At 34.5% G+C, this 24,118-nt stretch overlaps 3 protein-coding genes across 7 annotated transcripts in view; all 3 read left to right on the top strand.

Moving 5' to 3' along the window:
* Positions 1 to 5,160, top strand: part of LOC111390063 (trafficking protein particle complex subunit 12) — a 9,878-nt gene extending 4,718 nt beyond the window's left edge. The window contains exon 2 of one of the 3 annotated variants that reach the window (XM_023015043.1): positions 4,863 to 5,160. The gene's annotated coding sequence lies outside the window, so the exon portion shown is untranslated. The other 2 variants (XM_023015042.1, XM_023015046.1) reach the window with 2 other exon arrangements.
* Positions 5,161 to 7,639: 2,479 nt separating this feature from the next.
* LOC111390067 (bifunctional aspartate aminotransferase and glutamate/aspartate-prephenate aminotransferase) lies at positions 7,640 to 15,000 on the top strand. Of its 3 annotated transcripts, none has more exons than XM_023015050.1 (10): positions 7,640 to 7,971; positions 9,017 to 9,251; positions 9,359 to 9,452; positions 9,549 to 9,652; positions 10,077 to 10,325; positions 10,428 to 10,541; positions 10,889 to 10,972; positions 12,961 to 13,131; positions 13,816 to 13,929; positions 14,682 to 15,000. In XM_023015050.1, the coding sequence occupies exons 1-10, from the start codon at positions 7,844 to 7,846 to the stop codon at positions 14,820 to 14,822; spliced, it is 1,434 nt and encodes a 477-aa protein (XP_022870818.1). In that variant the 5' UTR covers positions 7,640 to 7,843; the 3' UTR covers positions 14,823 to 15,000. The 3 variants fall into 3 exon arrangements, 2 of the variants coding, with proteins under 2 accessions (XP_022870818.1, XP_022870819.1); XM_023015051.1 differs by having other exon boundaries at positions 7,858 to 7,971; positions 9,025 to 9,251; XR_002701846.1 differs by lacking the exon at positions 14,682 to 15,000 and having other exon boundaries at positions 12,961 to 13,225.
* An 857-nt stretch (positions 15,001 to 15,857) lies between these two features.
* On the top strand, positions 15,858 to 17,216 carry LOC111390075 (pollen allergen Che a 1-like). Its single transcript, XM_023015060.1, has 2 exons — positions 15,858 to 16,100; positions 16,717 to 17,216. Exons 1-2 carry the CDS (start codon positions 15,947 to 15,949, stop codon positions 17,034 to 17,036), a joined length of 474 nt encoding a protein of 157 aa, XP_022870828.1. The 5' UTR covers positions 15,858 to 15,946; the 3' UTR covers positions 17,037 to 17,216.
* Positions 17,217 to 24,118: the final 6,902 nt, after the last annotated feature.

Genomic DNA, 24,118 nt, shown 5'->3' with positions numbered 1-24,118 from the left:
ACTCTGATGTGAATAGGCAATGTAGCAAAAAACTTTCAGTTTACTATAATCAGGAATTTTTCCCGATCATATCTTTTCAGGGACTTGAAAATCAATAGCACTTGACGGACTTCTATTTATTAGATAAGTTGCTGTTTTTAGGGCCTCTCCCCAAAAGAACTTAGGAAGACCAGAACTTTACAACATACATCTCACTTTTTCCAATAAGTATCTATTCATTCTCTCAGCAACACTATTTTGCTGAGGAGTTTATGTTACAGTTCTGTGTCTTAAGATTCCATAATTTTTACAAAACAAGTCAAATTCAGAGTTGCAAAACTCAAGACCATTATCAGTCCTTAAAGCCTTGATTTTTTTATTTGTTTGGTTTTCGATCATCAACTTCCAATGTTTAAAGGTTTGGAAAGTATCGGATTTTTGTTTTAGAAGAAAAGTCAAAGTTTTTCTTGAAAAATCATCTATTATAAGTAGATAAAATCTAAATCCACTCAAAGTATTTACAGATGCTGGTCCCAAAGATCATATTCTAATATAGAAGTAGATTTATGAATACCAGTTTTGAAAGGCAATTTTTTCTGTTTTCCAAATACACAATTTTCACAAAAATCCAAACCTTAACATTGTCCTTACCAAAACATCCAAGTTTATTTAAAATTATCAGTTCCTTTTTTGAGATGTGGCCAAGTTTTTTATGCCAAATTAAAGACTTATTGGAATCAGAGTTTAAGGTTGTAGAACAGTGATCTATCACAGATTTAGCACATACAGTATATATGCCATTTATCTTTGAGAGGATATGATAGTTTTATTTCCTTACATAAGAGTTAAAAACCCTTTATGAATCATAATACTGTATTTATCATCAAGCTCACCCAAGGAAATAAGATTTCTTTTTAACTCAGGGACATATCTGGTGTTCTCAATTTCTAGGGTACAATTGTTATTTAATGAGAGTTTGACCTTCTCAATCCCCTTGATTTGACAACTCATGTCATTTTTCATCTGAATTTGTCCTCTATTTAGGTCAACAAATTTAGAAAAATATTTTTTTTGTGGGTCACATGTGAAAGGTGCAACTAGAGTCAAGGACCCATTCATTTGGGTCTTTTCTAGTGGTTGTTACCAAAACAACCCCTTGAATATCAGATTCATCTCTGCAGGCTACAGCTGTAGATCCTTCAGTATTAGTCTTTTCTTTCATATCTGAGATTTTCTTGAAGCAATCTTTTATTACATGGCCAGTTTTACCACAGTAATAATATTTCATGATCTGGTTTTTAGTTTTCCATTGATTCTTATTCTTTTCCTTAAATTTAGAGAGTTGAAATTTCCCTTTCTTATTTAAATTTTGATTTAAGGGATATTGTTTCTTATTTTGGTTCTGTTTCTCTTTTATGAATAACCCCTCACCATACTTAGAGTCTTTAGACTCAAATTTTATTTCAAGTTCTCTGTTTCTCAGGGTTGAGGTTATTCTATCAATGGTAAGTTCTTGCCCCCCTTGACAATGCCACAGCTTGTTGATCATTAGAAATTTCTTCATCACGGTTAGTCAGGTCGTGAATCAGCTTTGTGAATCTGTCAAGGTTATCTTCCAGATTTGAGGTGGGATCAAATCTAAAATTATAGAATTGCTTTAGAAGGTAGCATTTATTAGGCATGGTTCTAGTTAGATATAGTGTTCCTAACTTAGTCCAAAGAGCCTGAGCAGATGTAGTTTCTCCAACTTTCCTAATTACACTATCAGATAAGTGCAAGAAAATTGTACTCCATGCAGTGTCATCTAATTCCTGTCTCCTATAGGCACTAGTTTTTGCAGGTCAATTACCATCAATGGCTGCAGCACACCTCTGTTGTAGCAATAATGCCCTCAGTTTTTTACGCCAGAGACTGAAGTCTCCAGTACCATTCCATCTCTCAACTTCAAATTTTTGAGATGTGGACATGATGACAGATATGTACACACAATTTATACAGCACAGAGTATATTGATTCAGGTATTTTATTGAATTGACAAAATGTGACAGAATGAATAAGGCAGAAAATATAATTGTATCTACTTATCATGCAATACACAATTCAATTCAAAAACTGAAAGATAGTCTAAGAGTGATCTAAGGAGTGATAATCCTTGCAGCTCACTACTTCCTCAGATTCCCAGATCCTCGTAGGAGATCTTGGACAAAGGTAAGCAGTGAAAGATTACTTACCTTAATGACCAAATACTAAACATATTACAATTACAGTTTAATAAAGGGGGGTTCCAGAAAATACCAGAGTCTGAAAACTTAATGTTTCAGAATAAAGAAAACAGTAAGGAAGTGTCAGAACCGGAACAAGAAGGGCAATACAGGTTCAAGAAGCCAATGAGTCACTAGAACTCTGTGTGAACTCAATAGTGAATCAGGAACTCACCACAACCTGGACCAAGTCAACTCAACTCGCACAACCCTGAACAAAAAAAAAAAAAAACAGATCAAACAGAGTTAGAACGAGTCATAAAGAAATTAAAATTTCAGCTTTCAAGAACCAAAACCGGTTTTCCAGAAACACCATATCTGAGGTCCCCAAGAATACTTTTGAAGATACTGTTCGAAAAATTTCTTTTCAGCAAATAGTGGCTCTGATACCACTTGTTAAGTCAAAAAACGTTAAGTTTTAAGAAACTGAATCGCTTTGCAGTAAAAATAATTTGCAGAAAATTAAAAATATTCGAATACAAAGATATGTTTTTGCCCTAAAAAGGGCCCAGATGTTCAGTCTTGCAACCTAATCACCTATTAAGTATCACCAAAAGGTAATAAAGCTCAAATCCACTAAGTATCAACTAAGAACAGTACAATATGTACGAAGAAATCAAAGGTTTCTTCGAGTTTCCTTTCGCCTCTATTCAAAAAATTGTAATCCAACTCACTCTTAATCGCTAACAAACTATACAACACAATCAGAAACCATAACTAAGATTACAGATTGAGAAATCACCAAGAACATATCGAATTATAGTAACCCAAGAACCCTAATCTATCACTCAGAGAAAAGGAGAGAAGCGAAAGGTTGAAAGACTTCGAATAGTCTAGAATCAAGGCCAAAACCAAGTAAGTATCTGATCAGTCAACCATCCAAGGGTGAGGGTGAAACCACGTGTACGGCTGAACCTCAACCATTTAAGAGGCAAAAGCGTGTTTCTCTAAAACGTGTTTTATAACCTGAAATTAATTCCAACAGACCAAGCTCACAAGTCTCAATTTGGGCAGCAAGAAATGGTGAGGCAACCCAACTAATATAACAGGAGCATTTCGGGATGCATGTTTAACTCAAGATTTTTCTAGGCTTGAACTTCTATTGTACCAATACATATTTTAAGTTTGACGTTTCACTAAATGTTAGTACATGGAAAACGTTCATGCGATTACAAATCATAGGTTGATATTCACTTGTCAATGGGAAGTAGTAGTAAATTTTATTACATATTTAAATAAAATTCCAAATAGAAAGCTGGAAAAACCTGTAAAAACAGTATGCCATTGGGAAAAGTTCGGATTACTGTTGGGATCATGGCACTGAACGAGATATTTCTGATGTATTGAGTAGTATGCATGTGTTATGAATTTAGCACTTAAGGAGTCCCTTATGTTAATTTCATATTTGAAAAAGGATATTTCTTAAATGAGCGATGACGAGTTTCTGCTGATATTGTTAATTCTTCATATACCCGTTCTTTTGCTATAATTGGATTTCGGGTGTGATGTGTTTAAGATTTGAGATGAAGGTTCTTTCTTATTTCTACATTTGTTATGACACAATCTAACTCTTTTTGATCGGTTTTCCAACACAATCTAACTCTTTTTTGATCGGTTTCCAACCAGAATGATTATTTTCTGTAGCCTAAAATTTTTCTTTTTTCGTCAATTACTTATTTTATTTTGTCATGAGTGGGTTAATCCATGTTTTAGATTTGTAGAGGAAATCTCATTTTTTTAGATTTCACAATGTGGTCATTGCCCCAACTTTTGCACTATTTCTCATAGATCAAATATGGATGGGTAGCTTCTTCATGACTATTTTAAGGTCGGTACTTGAAATGAACTGTGGGAAATCATGCTTCTGTGTATAAATGTATATATTAATCTCAAGTTTATAATTGCACATCAGCATAGCTTCTTGTTTAAGTTGATGGACATGACATGTTATATATCCCTTTCTTTATGCACATAGAAATTGAAGACTAGGTTACATAAGTTTATTTACGTTTGCAAACTTTTTAAGTATGTAATTGCGACTCTAAGCTTGCATCTTCTTGATAAAACCTTTTGGATGCTTGGATACTTTGAGTTTAAATGCTGTATAGCAAAATATTTTCAGTAGGGTTGGACTCTGTTTTCACTTTATATGTTGGCGGTCAGGCAAGTCTCTATCCATGTCTTGTTTCTTCTGAGAAATCAAATAATAAAGAAGATATCTGATAGTTACATCTTTTTATTTTAGGTGGAAAATTATTCAATTTTGTCTCTCACACCATTTCATTCTGCTAGAAAGTGACTGTGCTCCTTTCGTTGTGTTTTATCACTATGCATTCAAAATTTCTGCTGATTCTGCCTCAATATTTGACAGTTTTACAATTTAGTGGGTGCTTCGTCCTGATTCTGAGAAATGATACAATAGTTCTGTTATGCTGATAATTGTAGTGGAGGGAGGATCGACAAAGATGGTCCCTCGTGATTTTATGAGTCGAACCAGAACAATGCAATAATGTTCTCTGGTGTTTACATGTGGAATGTATAATTTCCTTTAACCAGTGATTCACTGGGGTGAATAGATTTTGTGCTTGAGGTTCTAATGATTTTGGATGCCCTTGTTCTCAGTTTGCAAAATCATTGTGGTGACTTGACTTGCAAGTTGAAAATCCATCTTCCATAGAATGTAGTCTTTTGAGTGAGGAGGTAGTCCCAATTCACTTGACTTAAAAAGAAGATTTTCCCGAAGAAATAACCCCTAGGCGAAAAGTTTACCTACAGCAACTCAAGATAGATTCCTAATCGTTCACCTTTGTTCCCATATGCGTCAGCTTATTCTAAATGTATGGAGTTCTGGTTCCAAAACTATAGTAAGTTGCTACTCGTGATGTGGAGTTTAATTCTATCCCCTCCATTGGAAATTGATATAATATTTCTATGATTTAGAAAGAATTAATGGTGTCCATCCCCCTCGCATGGAGGGAGACTCCCCCTCCCTATGAGGGGTGGTGGACACCGTTATGGGCACTCTGATGTACGTGTAGTATCATCAAACATTGCAACTCATCTTCGTTTTAGTAAAAAATAGCAATGACCAGTGAACGGAGCTCTTTCATTGATGGGGCTTCTATTAATATTGTTTTACGTGTTTCTGATTTCATTTTATATTTCGGATTTGAATGGTAAAATTTGGTGTAAAGAGATGCTTCAACAAATTTCTTGTCGATTTATTCTATATTTTTCAAAATAAACCTTGATGTGAAAACGGGGTGATGCGTAAATCCAAATATGGGGTCAATGACTCGAAAGTCACTTCTCTAAACAACTTAATAATCCACCTAACAATGATCTGACGTTGAGTCATGTCTATACCAATATCTCTTGACAAATTGAGAAAAGTGCAAATTAATCTTTTTTCGAACTCTTTTTCTTGATCGTGGACTAATTGTGAACATGGTTTGATTTGGACAATTGTTACCTTATTTTGAAAGTTCTAAACCAAATCAAAGAAACCGATTTAAATTTTGAAACAAATATTATTATTTATTTAGCCAAGTTATTGAAAATCGTAGTTGAAAACAAAATGTGGGTTACTATACGATTTACGCCAAAAAAAACCTGAAATCCACTTACTTTTACTCATCTTAATTCCAAATTCTTTAACTCCCACAATTTTGCTGATTTGACATAATAATTAACTATTATTTGGTGACAAGTTGGCACTTAATGGTGAAACTTTTGATTTAATATTAATTTTGAATGAGTAACCGTTAGTGTAACAATAAGAAACTCGAGTGATTATTACCCTAAAAAAATTTGGCTTAATTATTCAATACTTTGGTGATTATTGACGTAATTAATTGGTTTCTATATGGTTTGTTTCAATTTGTTAACAAAATATTGACGAGTCCGCGTGGATTCAAACTAATGAATTCGATTCAATTTTGTGTTTTGATTGGGGTTTGTTCTTCATTATTTATTATTATTATTATTATTTTTTTGTCGCTCCTACTACACAGTACACCCAAACATGCTAGGAAAACAAATAGAAGGAAGAGTTAATTCCAGCAACAGTCACTGAGTTTGTTAACAATTTCGTAATGGTCAATTTCTCTTGCAACACCCAGTCATCACTAACATTTTTATGATCACGTTAATGATCACTAAAGCTAAAAACTTGGAACAAAAATCTTACATAACGCCGTTAAATGTCAACATGAACATAGACGATGTTGACTAATACATCTCGTCGGATATAACTGTAAAATTTTATAGATTTTAATTGAAAAAACACCTTGCACTTGTGTGAAATGTTTTCACAATTGTGAAGAAAATACTTCAACAACGTCAATTATGCTAATTGTCAATGGAGTTTTGAGGAGTTAACGCCAATGATCACTCAAATTATTTCTTTATAACAATAGTCCCTCAAATTTTTTAGGGTTTCATAAATGATCATTCAGTAAAAGAAAAATTAACGCCCCGTTTGTTTCTCATTTTGATAAAAATGAGAATGAAAAATGTAGTCGTTATAGGCCCCACACAAGAGATAGAAATTCAAATTTGGTGACTTGATGTGATGGATAACGGTCATATTTTTCATTCTAATAGAAAAAGAATGAGAAACAAACAGAAGCTAAGATTAATTTCTATCTGGCCCATTGAGTGCTAATGTGTTACCAAAAAACGTTATTTATTAGGTTAAGTCAGCAAAATTTGTTGTTAGAAAAGCTTGGCTCTATCATACCATTGAAGCCCAAAATTCTGATCAAAATTAAAGTAGCATTATATTTTTTTATCTGAGCTTGCTTAATTTTCAATTCTCTCTTGTTTGATCTCCATCATTTTTAAAATACATTATTTTCTCTATTTTTTTAGTCATACATTCTTTAATAATATATTATTAAATCAAAACCCAAAACTTTGTCTTATTTTTTAACTGCACACCCTCCTTCAATTTACTATTCTAAAATATATTCCTAGTAAAAAATGAGGTTCAAAAATGTTAATTTCAAATTTTGACGTAATAAATATCATTTGATGACATTTAGGCACCGTCTCTTAAATTTAACATTAATTTTTAGAAATTTGAATAATTATCACCATAAGAATAATGATTATTTACATAACTACTCAAATATTCTTAACCATTCGACATCCATTTTTGAATTTTTAACAAATGACTGCAGCTGATATTAACCTAATTGAAGCAAAATTTTATGAAAGTGAAAGCCTAAGCGACGGTTTCCCCATCAGCGGTAATTTCTTGGATAATGATACACGTACAGGATCGACACAATGGTTGACATACCACACACACACATGAAGAGGTCGACATTATTTAATTGTGGGAAACCACCGCATCCCATATGAGAGATATGTCATCCCTTATGTTATCTTAGGTCCGCTGTCAGTGAGGTTTTACCAACCCCCACGCCCACCTGCTGAAGCCATTTCCACCAACCCCATTACTGTCCTCGGCTCTCACCAACCCCATCTCCCATTCTCTGGTTAATATAAACTTTGTAGCTTTTCAAGTTGAAATTTCGAATTCCATTGCAAGATTTATTTAACACTCCAATTTCAAACTCAGAAAATTTCCAAGAAAAATGGCTGCTTATTCTCTGCGGGCCTCATCAGGCATTGCTTCAACGCACATTCAGCTTAAACCCCATTCAGATTCACCAAGTTTTAAATCCCTCGACTTATCTTCTCGACTTCAACGTGTCTTCCCCAAGTAAGATCATCTCTTTTATTAGTTATTTCTCTTTTAGTTTCTTTTCTCTTCTTTTTTTGCCTTGTTCTTTTGTATTTTTAATATATTGATTCTTGCTTTGATGTTCCCAAGATTTGGGAAGTGGCTTTCTTTTTAATCGACTTGGGGAACAGAGAATTGAGTGGTTTTACGAAAGTTGTGCACATGTTATACATGCTATCAAATAAATGAATCTGGTCTGGACGTCAGGAACATGTTAACATATGTGATTTAATATAAAAATTTGCTACCTCGTCGGTGAGATAAGCTTTTAGATGGAGTGGTTAACATCTTTTTGTGTGAAGTAAAGGGATTTTTAAGGATCCCAGGTAGTGAATTAATCATGGTACAGTTAAGTATGCTGAGGATCATTCAATATTCTCAAAATACTGAAACATTTGAAGGAAAATAGGATTTTGGATTTCAGGTTGAACAGGAATTCATTTTGTATTCTGGGCACACCTCAAAAAGCCAGTTTCTTGACATAATATTTTGTTATTATATTTAGGGAACAATTAAATAGTTTGATTTGCTTTAGGCCCATAAAAGTTTTGATGCTTATTGAAGTCAATATCTTGTCAAACATGCTAATGAATAAATTTAAATATAAACTTGCGAATGAGACAATAATAGTTGGATTAGATAACAATTAATATTACTTTGCTTCGTAATTCTTTTCTATAAAATTACCCAACAAATTTCAATACTTTATAAAGATCGGAATATTTATGGGGGCAAAAGGTTTATCAGTGTGAAGTACATGTCATCTCCAATGATGTGGTATATGTTCTTCTTCTAGACTAATCACAAAGCAAATACTGTGTCCAATAATTTTCTAGACTAATGAAAGCCAATTGCATCCACTTTTCAAAAAGTTTGGTTCTGTATGGAATTTATAAAAGTTCCAATGGTTCTGTATGGAATTTATAAAAGTTCCAATATTATAAATTGTATACTAACAAACAAACTTTATGGGCTATCTACTGCAAGGAAATGCAATTATAACATTGTTTCTATTTCTGGTTAGATCTTCAGTGAAAACAAGAAAACTAAAAGAAAGAATAAGTGCATCTGTTAAGACTCAAAGCAGCTCAGACACAATGAAAGTTGATATTACACTGAGTCCTAGAGTAAATTCCGTAAAGCCATCAAAGACAGTGGCTATAACTGACCAGGCAACAGCTCTTGTAGAAGCTGGCTTCTCTGTTATTCGATTAGCCGCTGGAGAACCTGACTTCGATACTCCTGCCGCAATAGCTGAGGTGATTCTGATATATTCATAAACAGATGATTGTTTTCGGTTAAAAATCAAAAGAATTTTTCATTTTTGCAGTAACATATCACTCTATGCATCTTCTTACAAATTTAGGCTGGAATTGTTGCAATTCGTGAAGGATACACTAGGTATACTCCTAATGCGGGTACATTGGAACTCCGTTCAGCTATTTGTCACAAGTTGAAAGGTACAAATATGATATTGTTCAACGGCTTCACTAGTTATTTTAGTATACATTCTTACTTCTGTCCTTGGTTTCTTGATAAATTTTCTTTGATTACAGAGGAGAATGGGATATCTTATACGCCTGAACAGATTTTGGTGAGTAATGGGGCAAAACAGAGTATTCTTCAGGCAGTTCTTGCTGTATGTTCACCAGGAGATGAGGTATACAGTATACTTATTAACATCTTAAACATTGAGGTTGTGTTTGAGCCCCATTTTTATGTAGAATAGGTTTTGTAATAGTGATTTTTGGAGAACTTGTAGTTAAAAAGTTGACAAAAATTTTACATATAAAATTAATTTATTGAGAGGATGTGATTGAAATTGAGTTTAAAAATATAAGGATGTGATTGAAATTGAGTTTAAAAAAAAAAAAAAAAAAAAAAAAAGAGATTTTATAAAATGGGGCTCAAACAGGAGCTTATTAGTGTTTCATCTTTTATTTCTGGCATTACATTTAAAAAAGTAACTTGCAAATATGTATTTGAGAAAGTAATATGGAAAATCGTGGCCGTCTGTTTATAAAATTTAAATGCGTATATGCCTTTGAAATTGGACAGCACTTATGTGCATATCGCATCTACAGGTTATAATTCCAGCTCCATTTTGGGTGAGCTACCCAGAAATGGCGAGGCTGGCTGATGCAACCCCTCTGATTCTTCCAACCCACATATCTGAAAATTTTCTTCTGGATCCAAAGCTTCTTGAATCTAAGCTCAGTGAGAAATCAAGGCTGTTGATTCTTTGCTCTCCATCCAACCCAACAGGATCTGTTTATCCCCGTAAATTGCTCGAAGAGATTGCTCATGTTGTAGCACGTCATCCAAGACTTCTGGTAGGTTTCCTAAATCTTTTTATTTGGTTAAATAACTGCATTTTGATACACGATTGATCAGTTTTATTTTCTATCTTCAACTTTTTTGGCTCTCTCTTTCAGGTGCTGTCAGATGAAATTTATGAACATATTATTTATGCACCTGCAACTCATACAAGCTTCGCATCTTTGCCGGGCATGTGGGATAGGACACTGACTGTCAATGGTTTTTCCAAGGTATTTGTACTTCATTTCTTTAAAGAACTAGTCCTAGAATCGGTAACTTGGAATCTACTCGACATGGTATTTGAGCAGCCAAAGGTCCGTTGTCCCAGTCTTGCCACCATCCATCAATGAAAACTGTGCACATGTTATGCATTTGATAAAAGATGAATCCAGCCTACATTTGAGGGGGCGCTTAGAAAATTACTTATAAATAAATAAATGTTTTCGTACTTTTATTAAATTGTTCAACATATCCTTTTCCTTTCTTTATGATCCTCGGATGATTTCTTTAGGCTGAATACCATCACCTTAACAATGATCTATTGTTGTCTACCTTAATAATTATGTGATTTCCACAGGCCTTTGCTATGACTGGATGGAGGCTTGGATATCTTGCTGGTCCAAAGCACTTTGTTGCTGCTTGTGGGAAGATCCAAAGTCAGGTATCTTTCTACGTTAATGGAACATGGACTAATTTTTTGTATAACCCATAGTTATTAATCCCGATCTGATCATCGACCCGGTCAAGGCATTGGGTCTCGGATTACTGGTCGAATCGGTAGGTTAGTGGCTAGACTGGTCGGTCAATGCTTAATAATTATAAAATATTTTTTAAAGTATAAAGTTTTTCTTTTAGATAAAACAAAAGGAAAAGTTAAATTACCTGTCACTAATTATTTATATATTATTTTGTTAAATATTCAATTCATTTTAATCAAAATAGTTACTATAATTTTTTAAAAATATTTTTAACAAACTATAAATGATTTACATGTACATCATTATTTCAAACACATAACAATAAACAATTAATCTCTAGTGGTTAGGTTGTACTCGCTTTACCTAGAGGTCTAAGGTTCAAGTCTTTTGAGAACAAAAAATTTATGGACAAACTTTTAAACCTTGGTCAAACCAGTCAACTGGCCGAGTTATTATAAAAGTCGCTGGTTAACTCGGTCAACTCGGTTTTTGACAGAGTCAGTTGCATCTTTATGAAAATGTTCTACCTGGCTAGAACAGGGGCGAAGGTCACTGGTTTTCTGGCCGACCAGCTGGTCCGAGCCGGGTTTTATGATTATGGTATAAACCAAGCTCCCTCCTTTTTTGTATTTTTTTTACTCGTAAATTCTTTGGTCATGTAACACTACCTAGGAGTGCCTTGTTATTTTATATGTTGCCTACGGTAAAAAGATAAAGGATTTTCTCTGTCTTATAATGAGAAAATATTGTTATCATGGACTTATTGAGTATTCTCTATTGCCCTTTAATAAAATAGCTTAAGCTATATCAAAGTAATCTAGTATCCACTTATTAAAGCCCCCGTTTGGCCCTCATCTTTTGGAAATGAAAATGGGTGGAATAATTTTTTTTGAAAATGAGTAGTTGAAAAAGTAGGGAAAGTTTTTGATTTACGTGTACTATTATCTTATGAAAGACTGCGTGGTTGAAAATAGGAGAAAGAAAAATGAAATGTAATAGAATGAAATTTAATGGGGGCCAAATGGGGCTAAAGCTTCGGGGAATTCTTCAGTCAAAAGATTTAATCTTCAATATTCCTCCAAAAAATTAAATTTCTGGCGGTCACTTATTTTGCACTTGTTAATCTTTGAGGTCTTGAATATGCACAACACATTGAAGAATAGATGGTCTTACCGAGGATTAAGAAATTGGAAACTGTTGAGAATTAGAAATCCTAATTCTATATTACCAATAGCAATAAAATCGCAGTAAGAAAATAAAGACACAAAAGAACATGCAAGATTTATAGAAATTCATTTTAGTGTAAGAATACATCCTTATTTGCTACTGCAATAATTCAATATAATGAAAATAAGTTTACAAGAAAAAATTTGCACACTCAATTTTCTCTGAACCTCTCTCTTTTTGCTGAGGATGACACCATAATACGGCTCTTTATTTATAAAAAGAATTATAGCAAGCTGAAATTACAAGTGAAATTTCTAAACTATCCTTAATGAAATTTTGTCCACGAACTTCGCTCCCACACCACAAGATGGGGGGCTTCCTTCCGCTTTCCAACGACAATAATTAGGCCCACTACATAACAAAAAACTTGTTGCAGGTTATGTAAATGTTCAAGATCACTTTACATGTAGGTAGTTCCAATCAGCTGTAAAGAATACTTCAATTCCCTGTTTTATAAATACAGTTCTGTAGCTAGGTATCAATCAATCTTACTAGCTTATGAACCAGAGCTGGATAAAATTGACTATGAAATAAGAGAGTTCTTTTCCGATACATGACGTCTTGTGTTATGGCTTATCTACGTATTATCACCAATATTTGTTTGTGGATCATTATAGATTGCAGTATGTATGTGCTGTTGCATCATTTGAAAGCTATTGTTCTTATGAAACCAGTATTCTTACTGACTTACGAAGTTAATAAGACTAGTGTTTTATCTTTACAGTTCACTTCAGGTGCCAGCAGTATATCTCAAAAAGCAGCAGTTGCTGCTCTAGGACTGGGATATGCTGGTGGAGAAGCTGTCTCAACTATGGTAAAGGCATTTCGTGAGCGGAGAGATTTTTTGGTTAAAAGCTTTGGTGAAATGGGGGGCGTCAAAATTTCCGAGCCTCAGGTAACAATGTGATTTGTTTTCATAACTATTCTCTGGATCTGAAACAGGGGAAAAAGAGATGGGCATTTCTACATTTTTTTTGAGTTACAAACAGGTTTTCTCTTTCATCCTTCCTCATCTTCTTGTATTTGAGATTGAGCTCTGACATCTTGGTGTCGGACTGTCTGGAGCTCATTTTGCTATTCACTTATCCCTATTGGGCATTCATATTATTTGGCCACCCTAATTTCCTACTATATATAAAGGAATTTGATGGGCATTTTTTTAGAGATAAAGATTGGGAGGCACTAGATCTCTACTGTAAACTTCTTCTCAATTTTGTGAAAACATGCAGCGGAGAGTGGACACATAGCTCTCATATAGATGGTGAACGACCATAAGCCCATGTTTGATCCTCATTCTCTAAAAATTTATTTTTTCCCAAACTCATATTCAACTAGACATTCTCCCAATAAAATAATCTTGCATATAAACCTTAAAACTTTTTCTTACCTTCTAAACACATTCTCCAAAAAATCACCATCACAAAACCATTTTTTTTATTTTTATTTTTATTTTTTTTGGAAAAATGGGGCTCAAACAGCTCCTATATGTTTTCTTTGCATTTTGATTTCTACTTGCTTAATATTGCACTTGGGATTAGGAATAAGTCTTGATTTCCAACATTTTGGAGCCTTCTTGCAGGGAGCTTTCTATGTATTCCTTGATTTCAGTTCTTACTATGAAAAGGAGATTGATGGCTTTGGAGTGATTGATGGTTCAGAGTCTCTTTGTCGATATTTGCTCGATGAGGCTCAAGTAAGAGTTTCATGCACTTTCAATGATGAAACTTGACTTGAAAATCGTTACATTTTCATAAATTACTTTTCATGTGTGGAAAGAACAGTAATTAATCTGAGATCACAAGATAATTACATTTTATAGAATTGTAGTTGATAGTGATTGAGGACATCACAATTCCTAAATAGCTGCTCTTTTTTCACTTCCTCCACTGTTTGAGATGGTACCACATCAAAACCTTAGCAATTTTCAGTTCAAGAAAATGTCTACTGTTTAGGATGCGAATATGATTGGCTAGTCTTAGGTGTAAGCAACACTTTTATTTGAGCCCCCGTTTGGCCCCCATTAATTTTCATTCCATTACATTTCATCTTTCTCTTACCTAATTTCAACAACACAATCTTCCATAAAATAATATTCCATGTAAATCGAAAATTTTTTCTTCTTTTTCAACCACTCATTTTTCAGAAAAATACTATTCCACTCATTAATTTTTCCACGTAATGGGGGCCAAATAGGGGCTAAATGTTTTTACTTTTAAGACATGTTGGGATATGTTACTTTAAATGTTTCTTATTTCTTACATTGACCCACAAAATTTTATTTTAGAACTTATTTACTTGTATGTAAACCTTAAACTTGGCCAAACACAGCATTCATGAAAAGTCTGATTCTAGTCGTAACAAATTCGTCTTTTGGCTGAAAAACTTGAAGGAGAAATAAAGTTTTGTCAATATTTTTGCGGTACAAATTGCTTTTGTTTTTCGTAGGTTGCACTTGTTCCAGGGGATGCATTTGGGGACGATACCTGTATCCGTATCTCCTACGCAGCATCTCTTTCGACTCTGCAGGCAGCAGTAGAAAGAATCAAGAAAGCACTGATATCACTAAGCCCTGCTGTTCCTGCTTAAGGCCAGAATATTTGGGAATTTTGTTGTATAATTATTGCAAGATTCAGAAGTTGCATTATTATGTTAACAGTACGACCGATGAATCCAACGGAATTCATTCTCGTTTCACATTGATGATATATTTTGTACTGGATGTTACAGTTGATAAGATTTTAGTTTCTTTTCTTCTTTAACATCATTTCCTGCTGTGTAATTCTTGTTACTAAATAAGTCACGATAATCTCTTTTTATACTGCCCGTGTGCATGTATCTTGTTCGATTATATTGAGTTTTGCATTCATAGGAGCCAAATTGAATAACATGTTTGGTGAATAAGTCCATGGCTTATGAGCCATGTCCTACACTAACATGAATATTACTCTCCCTTTTTTTCTTTTTTTTGCCAAACCTAACAAACATAATTGGATTTGAACAAAAGAATAAAAAAAAAAATAATTGGATTTGAACAAAAGAATTAGAAAAAAAAAAGAAAAAAAAAATTCCACGTAATTATGAAGAATTATTTAATTTTGAAGAATTTAATTTGCTTTATCTATAAACTTTGAAATTTTGATCCCAAACTAAACTTTTATTTCTTTGAATCTTTATGTACGTATAATGATAGGTTGAACGCAATGGTGAAATAAAGAATAATGCTATTTGCAGTGAAAACTACCGGTAGTCGCCTTAGGTGGTGTACAATTGGCAATTTTTCATTTGATGTATAATTCAAAAAATAACTATCACATTTATGTATCAAATATTAAATTGTCAAGTGTATGCCACATAGAACGATTACTGGCAGTTTTCATTACGAATAACATTATTCTGAAATAAATTGTGTTAACTAATTTTAATTTCTTTTAAAAATAAAATTAATTAAATTTTTTTTTTGGAAAATCTTGAATCTTGAATAAGCGTTTATCCTTTAATCCTTAATCAGCGTCCTAATTGATATGTTTTAGTGATATAAAGAACAGGTGGATCCCCCACCCACTGAAATTATTGAAAATGATTGTCCCTAACACGCTTTCCTTTTTCATAACTCTACGGGACACTACTTTAAGTCCATTGCTTTTTGCCTGCCTATACAGATCGAAGAAGAAGAAGAAGAAGAAGAAAGAGCAGTCTTTAATTCAAGAAAAATGGCAAAATTGCTAGTGTTTTTTGCTCTCTGTTTGCTGCCGGCAATTGCCAGTGCTGCCCGAATTATGAGCAACCCGTTGATCGTAAAGGGTCGAGTCTATTGTGACACTTGTCGGTGCGGGTTTGAGACTTCTGCCACCAAATACCTCCCGGGTACAGTATCGATATGTTGTTACATTGGATGTGTAGAGACTAGTTATCGACTTTTGTGATTGGACTTTGCTCTCACATTGAGGCTGAATTACTCTAATCTGAATTGTGTTTTTACTTGTTTTTTGATTTTCTATGTATTTTGTATGTAAAATACAAATGCACGATCTGTTTCATAGTTTGTCAGATCTAGTTTAAGTGGCTAGGAAAGATAATCATAGGACTGAACATTGTACTTGAAACCTTGATTAGTTTTATGTTTGTATTTTCATTAAGGTTTTTTGTAATGACACAAATCACCAATCAAAACGGTTATAAATGGGTTCCATTAGTCCAAAACAACGTGAACTAAAATATATTTGACGGGGGATACTAGAAGATATTGGACGTGACAAGATTTTAGATTAATCCTGCAGCTTTGGAATAGTTCATCTTTCCAAGTGAGTGAGTAGGTATGGATGAATCTTCGAGCTTAGCTTGTTCCTTAATATTGTCTATTGCGATTCAATCCACCTAATCAAGATGAGCGACTAGGGTATTACATTCTTATTGTTATAATACCTAGACGGACAGGTAAAAATCGGGTCGACCATCATTGTAAACTACTGGTGCTTTGCAGGTGCCCGTGTTAAACTGGAGTGCAGAACCCGTGACACTTCGCAAATCACCTATATGGTGGAGAGTGTGACAGACTCGACCGGATCCTACAACATCTTGGTGCAGGACGACCGTGAGGATGACATATGCGAGGCAGTGTTAGTAAAGAGTTCAGACCCTGAATGCAACATTCCGAGCTCTGGTCGTGCGCGTGTCATTCTTACCCGCAACAATGGCATGAACTCGAATGCTCGTTTCGCCAATGCCATGGGATTCCTCAAGAATGAACCTTTGGCTAGCTGCCCTGAAATCCTCCAGAAATACCAGGAAACTGAAGATTGAGGCAATTGTTAGCTGTTACTAGTCTTATGCATAATCACATCTTATCATATCATAATATTGTATCAGCATTTGTGTCTTTCTGTTCTTATTGGTTTAAAATGCATATTTAATGTATCTGCATTGAATGCTTATGTTTGTTAAGAGTTTAAGACACATTCATCAGTCTCTCAGCATGCTTAATGGTTTTATTTATTAGTTTGAAAATATTCATAATTTAATCAACACTAGCGTGATCATTTCACAAATTAATAATATACTGTTTTAAAATATCCTTTTCAAATACAATCACCATTCTTCTACATCATTTTTATTTAATGTACTTCTGTATTTAATCATTCATAGGCGCAAAATGCAAACAAAACAATGAAAATTTACCAAAGTTTCACTTGATAATCTTACTGAAATAATGCACTTAATTCGGAAAAACTGTACTTATGAATAAACCTTTTTAATTTGTTTGAAAATGTAGATGGTACGATACTGAATAGGACCTTGCTACATGTACATAAAGATTTATACACTCTATTATTTGTCAGTTTCAAACACAATCAACTTTTTTATTTAATCTTTTCCCTCCACATTATTTTTGGTAACCGCTTCGGATTCAAGCTTACCCTCCATCCTTGCTTTACATCTTCTTGTCCATAACCTCCAAGTAATCAAACTTGGAAGCAAACCAATCAAGCATCCAATCTGTGAAGATCTTCTTGCTGTTGTCTACCATAAATTGATTCTTTCCACCCAATTTTGTCCTGCCCTCCAGCACTCACCCACCAAGGCAGCAACTTTTCTCCACACCTTGTCTTCAAAGTCTCGAGCTTGGAACGTGTGAAGCATTTTCCCCATGATCTATAGAGCAACAATCACATTTGGATGCAAGATTAATAATGCCCACTGACTTGATGTGTTCTTCAACACAAAAACTCCCATTTAGGGCTTTCCACATCAACACAGAAATACATTTAGGTAGAGCATCATTCCACACCTAGGCCGCCCTCGCAAGTTGCTCAACTCGCACCGTCACCACCTCCTAAGCAAATTTTGCAATAAATAACCAAGTTTATGTGGTTTCCAAATCAACAAATCAGTTCCCATTTTTCAAGTTCCAACCTGAGATACAAGTTCATTAGCCAAAGTGACACCAACAAGGTCTCTCAGCCAAACCATATCCCATCCATTTTGTAAACAAATTCATTAATTTTCAGCTTTGGTTCTACAACGTGGGCTACTTGTGCACATAGATGGCCCCCTCTATCCATTTGTCAAACCAGAAGAGCAAGGACCATCCCTTATCTTCCATTGACCGTGTTCAATAAACTCAAGATGACAATCTCTTACTGACCTCTAGAAATGAGTCCCAATAAAATTTAAATTAGTTATATCCAAAATCCCCTGTTTAGAGTGTTTTGCTCTAAAAAATCTTGCCACAATGAATCTGAAGATATAAAATGCCAAGCAAAATTAATGTGTACAACTCGTCAAACATCATAAATTTTTTGTATACCAAACTCCCCGCCAACATAGGCTGACACAATTTGTCCCACAAACAACATTTTTTCCTCGTCCTCCAAACGCAGATTTGGGAATACTCAACACCAATAATAAATGAAAGGCTATACTAGAAAGGACGTGACAAAGAAGCACTAACCTTTCCAACTTGTGACAGTAAAAGCATCTTCCAACCAGCAATTTTTTTTCCTGAATTTTACCAACTAGAGACTCTAAATGTCAAGTTGTCGCAGGAAAACGTATCAACTTGATAATGAACAATAAGAATTGAAGAAGAAAGGGGTTCAAAAAGAAGAATCTAGGGCGAGGAAATAGTTTTATTCATATATTTGAGGCGTGTTTGTAAACATTGCCCCAAGTCCCTTTATATAGAGAAGGACTTCAAAATTAAATAAACTTCCTATCTAAACAAACTTGAAATAAAAGACAACACTGTGAAAATCAAACTACTATAACTAAAATAAACTCAAATTCTACTAAGTCTAAGTCTTTCTCATTCAATAGACTTTTAGTTTTTTTGTTGTTGCATCCTTCAATGAAAGCAGATCTCCCTCTCTCTCCAAGTGCTGGAAAAATAAATTCAAGACTGATATTCGGGCATGAACAGTAATCCAAATAGTACGATGAACAGTAATTTTTTCTTGTTGAAGCCAAAAAGGACTACTGCTATTGCTGAGATTATTCCTTTTGCTTTTGTGCTATTCTAAGTTTAATTTTTTTTAATATATGTGTGTGTGTGTGCATGTGTGTGAAGTTAGTTGTATGGTGGTATTGTGGTTGAGTTAAGGGCTGGAAATAAGAAAACAGTTGGTGGATTTAATTTTAATTTTAATTTTTAATTTTTAATTTTTAATTTTTTTTTTTTAAAATTTAAGAGTGAAGGATGTTAGGTCAAAGGAAAACGAATTGCTTTGATACCAAATTGATGCAAGAAAACGTATCAACTTGATAATGAACAATAAGAATTGAAGAAAAAAGGGGTTCAAAGAGAAGAATCTAGGGCAAGAAAATAGTTTTATTCCTATATTTGTGGTGTGCTTGTAAATATTGCCATAAGTCCCTTTATACAGAGAGGGACTTTAAGCTTAAATAAACTTCCTATCTAGATAAACTTGAAATAAAAGATAACACTGCGAAAATCAAACTATTATAATCTAAATAAAATCAAATTCTACTAAGTCTTAATATTTCGCCTTGAACAGACTTTTAGTTCGTTCGTTGTTGCATCACGAGCACTTAGCCTTTCTTGCACAACCGGCACCCCCAAGTACAACATAGGAAATTGGCCCTCTTTAAAACTGTCTCCCGCATGATATTGCTTTTCTACACCAAAGAACAAGTTTTAGAGAAAAAGTAGCTGATTTTCTTTGTTAATAAGCTACATATCACTTTTCTACACCAAAGAATAAGTTTTAGAGGAAAGTTGGCTGACTTTTCTTTGTTAATAAGCTACCTAGACCAATCTTCATACATATTTAACACCTCCATTGATCCTTTCATCGACTTTTTACACCCATTAGTGAATATGACAAGATTATCCGCGTACATAAGGTGAGAAACCAAAGGAGCACCTCGAGGATGAGAAGAACCCCCAATTTGTCCAGTATCAAAGCTCTTCTTCAGCAACCTAGTCAAAGATTCCTGCATAATAATGAAAAGATAAGGAGAGAGTGGTCACCTTGCTAACATATACACTTGAAAAACTTTGAGTGATGCCATTCATTATAATTGAATACGATTTTGTTATGCACTGGTCAATCAATCAACAAAATCTTTTTGGGAAGCCAAAAGTCTGTAAAACGTGCTTCAAGAAACGCCAACCCACCATATCATAAGCCTTCGCCGGTATCCACCTTAACCATCCCATTACCCACCTCCCCCCTTTTTATTCACAGTCTGTATTAACTCTTGTGTAAGAATGACATTTTCAAAAATGCTTCTTCCAGCAATGAAAGCCCCTTGCTCAGATGAAATAATTCTAGAAAGTAAGGTTGCCATCTGAGACACCAAGTTTTTTGAAAAAATCTTATAGATTACAAAGCACAAACTTATAATAGGTCTAAATTTATCAAAACCAGTTGGTTTCTCTGCCTTCAGAATGAAGATAATATGAGAGGATGTGTAATTCCGAGTAAGCTCTCCTCCTCCAAAAATCTTGTTCAACTTCGATCACTTCCTTTTTGACAATATCCCAACATTTCATATAAAAAACTTGATCCGAAGCCATCCGGCCTAGGGGAGCTATCCATGGGAATTGCAAAGAGAGCCTCTTTTACTTACATTTTAGTCGGCATAGCACAAAGAAGTTGACCTTCCTCCTCAATCAAGGTATCATCAATCAAACTAGATAAATCCAGTACAGCCCCCACTTGTTCTTCAGTAAGTAAATAGAATTACTCAAAAAAATAAATATAAAATCAAAGGAAAAAGCCTCGAGTACGGGGAATTTCTTATCGAACTCGTACAGATGCTGATGCGGCAGAACCCGATTCCCCAGTTTTTTATGTTTTTTTTCCATCTTCCAATGATTTCACATCATGTGTCCTCTGTCAAAATTTTCTGTTAAAATTTTCGGTACTTGTAACATGATTGAAAATCAAATTATACTAGTTATATTGTTGAATTATATTAAATGCATATCAGAAATATTCTCTCCCCCCAGAAAGCCACCAAATTATTCCATTAATTCATAATGCCAAGAGAACATACAACTGTTGTTTCTGGAGTTTGAAGTTACTCCTTCGAAAACAATCCGATAGAATCACCTGAATGTAATAATTGATCAACAGGATCCAAAATTGTAATTCGAGCCCACCGACTTCATGATGTTTCCTTAAAACGAATTTGCTGCCTTCAATGGTGCTAAAGGCGTCCAGCAATCGGTTCCCAGAATAGAACGAATTTTTGTCTCCTACGGAAGCAGCACTACAATCTGCAGGAGTTCCAACGAACTCAACGAAGTGTGTTTTATTTCGAGACAATATCAGAACGAGAGAGAGGGAAATGAGATTCAAAGCACAGAAAGTTTGCAATGAAAATGGTATGAATTTTCTGGTAGAAAGACTGGCTATTTATAGACTTGTTCGTGGCCATTCGAACAGTTATCACCTTTCAGACAAGCTTCAAAAATCCAAACAGACATGCTGTTCCTAAAAGTCGTGTCTGTTAAGTCGGTTAACAGTCGGCTAACAGTCGACTGTTTGGTCGGTAAACAGTTGACTGTTTGGTCGGTAAACAGTCGAAACAGTCGACTGTTAAAAGAAAATAGAACACCCGGAATAAGTCAAAATTTAAATTACATATTGCACCCAAGAATTTGATTATTTACAATTTGGCCCAAAATTTTAAATAAATTTTGTCTAAAAAGTTAATATAGTGTAAAGATGCACTCGTACCTGCACCCGCACCGAACGAGCACGTGCCCGTGTCCGTTCGGACGGACGGCGACGGCGGCGCGCGTGTGTGGGTTTATGATCGATCCCAATAGGATATAGGTCTTCCCCCTTCCAAAGACTATTGGTACCCCTTGGGGCCCAAACCCAATTCCAAACTTCCACCTTATAAACCACACCAAAGTTTCCTAACTTTCTTATGTGGGATAAGTGTTTGGAAAATCAAATTCTTCCATAATTCTTAGTTTATGTGGGTTACTTTAACACTTAATATTTCATTCAATTTTAAATGGTTTTCAATAAATAAATATATCACGTTAATCATCTCGCGGAGTAGAACGTGAATATGCTAGGTCCCGAATTAATTAAAAGGTGGGTCCCACTGAAATTTGGGCTCAAAGTTGACCCATTAACCATTTTTTCCAACAATCCCCCACATGAATGAAATATGTTGGCCTTTATTCCAAACGATAACATCTGATATGTTTTTTCAAAGAAAAAATTGAAGAAGACTGCATCGGGATAAGTAGTCAATGACTTTGAACTTTCCCTAGTAAAATCTATCGGAATCCCTTAGCCAATCAGTAGCAGGTTGCTTTGAACAGTCAGTCGTTTATGGAAACCTAGATTTGTGCCCTACCAATTGCTGATTGACTATCGCAATGGATACATATAGCAGGCACAGGTTTTATCCAACATGGAATATCTTCTAGAAAGTTTCGTAGCCATTCGGCTTCTTCTCCGGCTTTGTCTAATGCAATGAATTTAGATTCCATTGTTGATCTAGCTATACATGTCTATTTTGAAGATTTCCATGATATTGCAGCACCTCCAAGTATAAAGACATATCCACTTGTTGATTTGGAGTATTTAGTAACTGCTATACTCCACTTGAACGAATCAAGATATAGAAATCATTAAAATCGTATTTTAACCTATTTCGCGGCAGCTGGGCACTAGCTCATCATAGGAATGGGTAGAAGGGAAATCTTCCCAGTGCATACTAAGTTTTTTCACAGTTCGGTTGTCCCATTGAACCTAAATCTTGGGTTCTCCAGTCAACTAGGTTGGGTTGCCACCATGGAAACTTTTGATTATTTTATTAGTTTTAATCCCATCCCCTTCGATGAACTTTCGACTTGCTCTCTTGTTAAACTTTTAGTTAGCGGATCTGCAATATTCTCTTTTGATTTCACACACTCTATAGAGATAATGCCTGTAGAGAGCAATTGTTTAACAGTATTGTGTCTACAACGTATATGTTGAGATTTACCGCTGTACATTGCATTTTATGCCCTACCAATTGCTGATTGACTATCGCAATGGATACATATAGCAGGCACAGGTTTTATCCAACATGGAATATCTTCTAGAAAGTTTCGTAGCCATTCGGCTTCTTCTCCGGCTTTGTCTAATGCAATGAATTTAGATTCCATTGTTGATCTAGCTATACATGTCTATTTTGAAGATTTCCATGATATTGCAGCACCTCCAAGTATAAAGACATATCCACTTGTTGATTTGGAGTATTTAGTAACTGATATCCAATTTGCATCACAGTATCCTTCAAGTACTGCTGGATATCTCGAATAGTGCAATCCAAAATTTTGGGTATGTTTTAAATACCCTAAAACTCTAACAATAGCCTTCCAATAATCAGTGCTTGGATTACTTGTATATCGACTTAGCCTACTAATTGAATAGGCAATATCAGGTCGAGTGCAATTCATGACATACATTAAACTGCCAATGATACGAGAGTATTCCAATTGAGACTTACTATCACCAGTATTGGAAACAAGATGCATACTAACATCCATAGGTGTTTTCATAGGAATAAGATTATATTTCTTGAATTTATCAAGAATCTTCTCAATGTAGTGTGATTGAGACAATATGAGACCATCAAATGTTCTAGAAATTTTAATTCTTAATATAACATCGGCCACACCTAAATCCTTCATTTCAAATTTACTTGTTAGCGTCCTTTTTGTAGTTTGAATTATGGTGNGGCACAGGTTTTATCCAACATGGAATATCTTCTAGAAAGTTTCGTAGCCATTCGGCTTCTTCTCCGACTTTGTCTAATGCAATAAATTTAGATTCCATTGTTGATCTAGCTATACATGTCTATTTTGAAGATTTCCATGATATTGCAGCACCTCCAAGTATAAAGACATA

This window comes from Olea europaea, unplaced genomic scaffold (genome assembly GCF_002742605.1).
Source record: "Olea europaea var. sylvestris unplaced genomic scaffold, O_europaea_v1 scaffold647, whole genome shotgun sequence".
NCBI classification, from domain to species: Eukaryota; Viridiplantae; Streptophyta; class Magnoliopsida; order Lamiales; family Oleaceae; genus Olea; species Olea europaea.
This window is presented reverse-complemented; position numbering and strand designations above follow the sequence as displayed.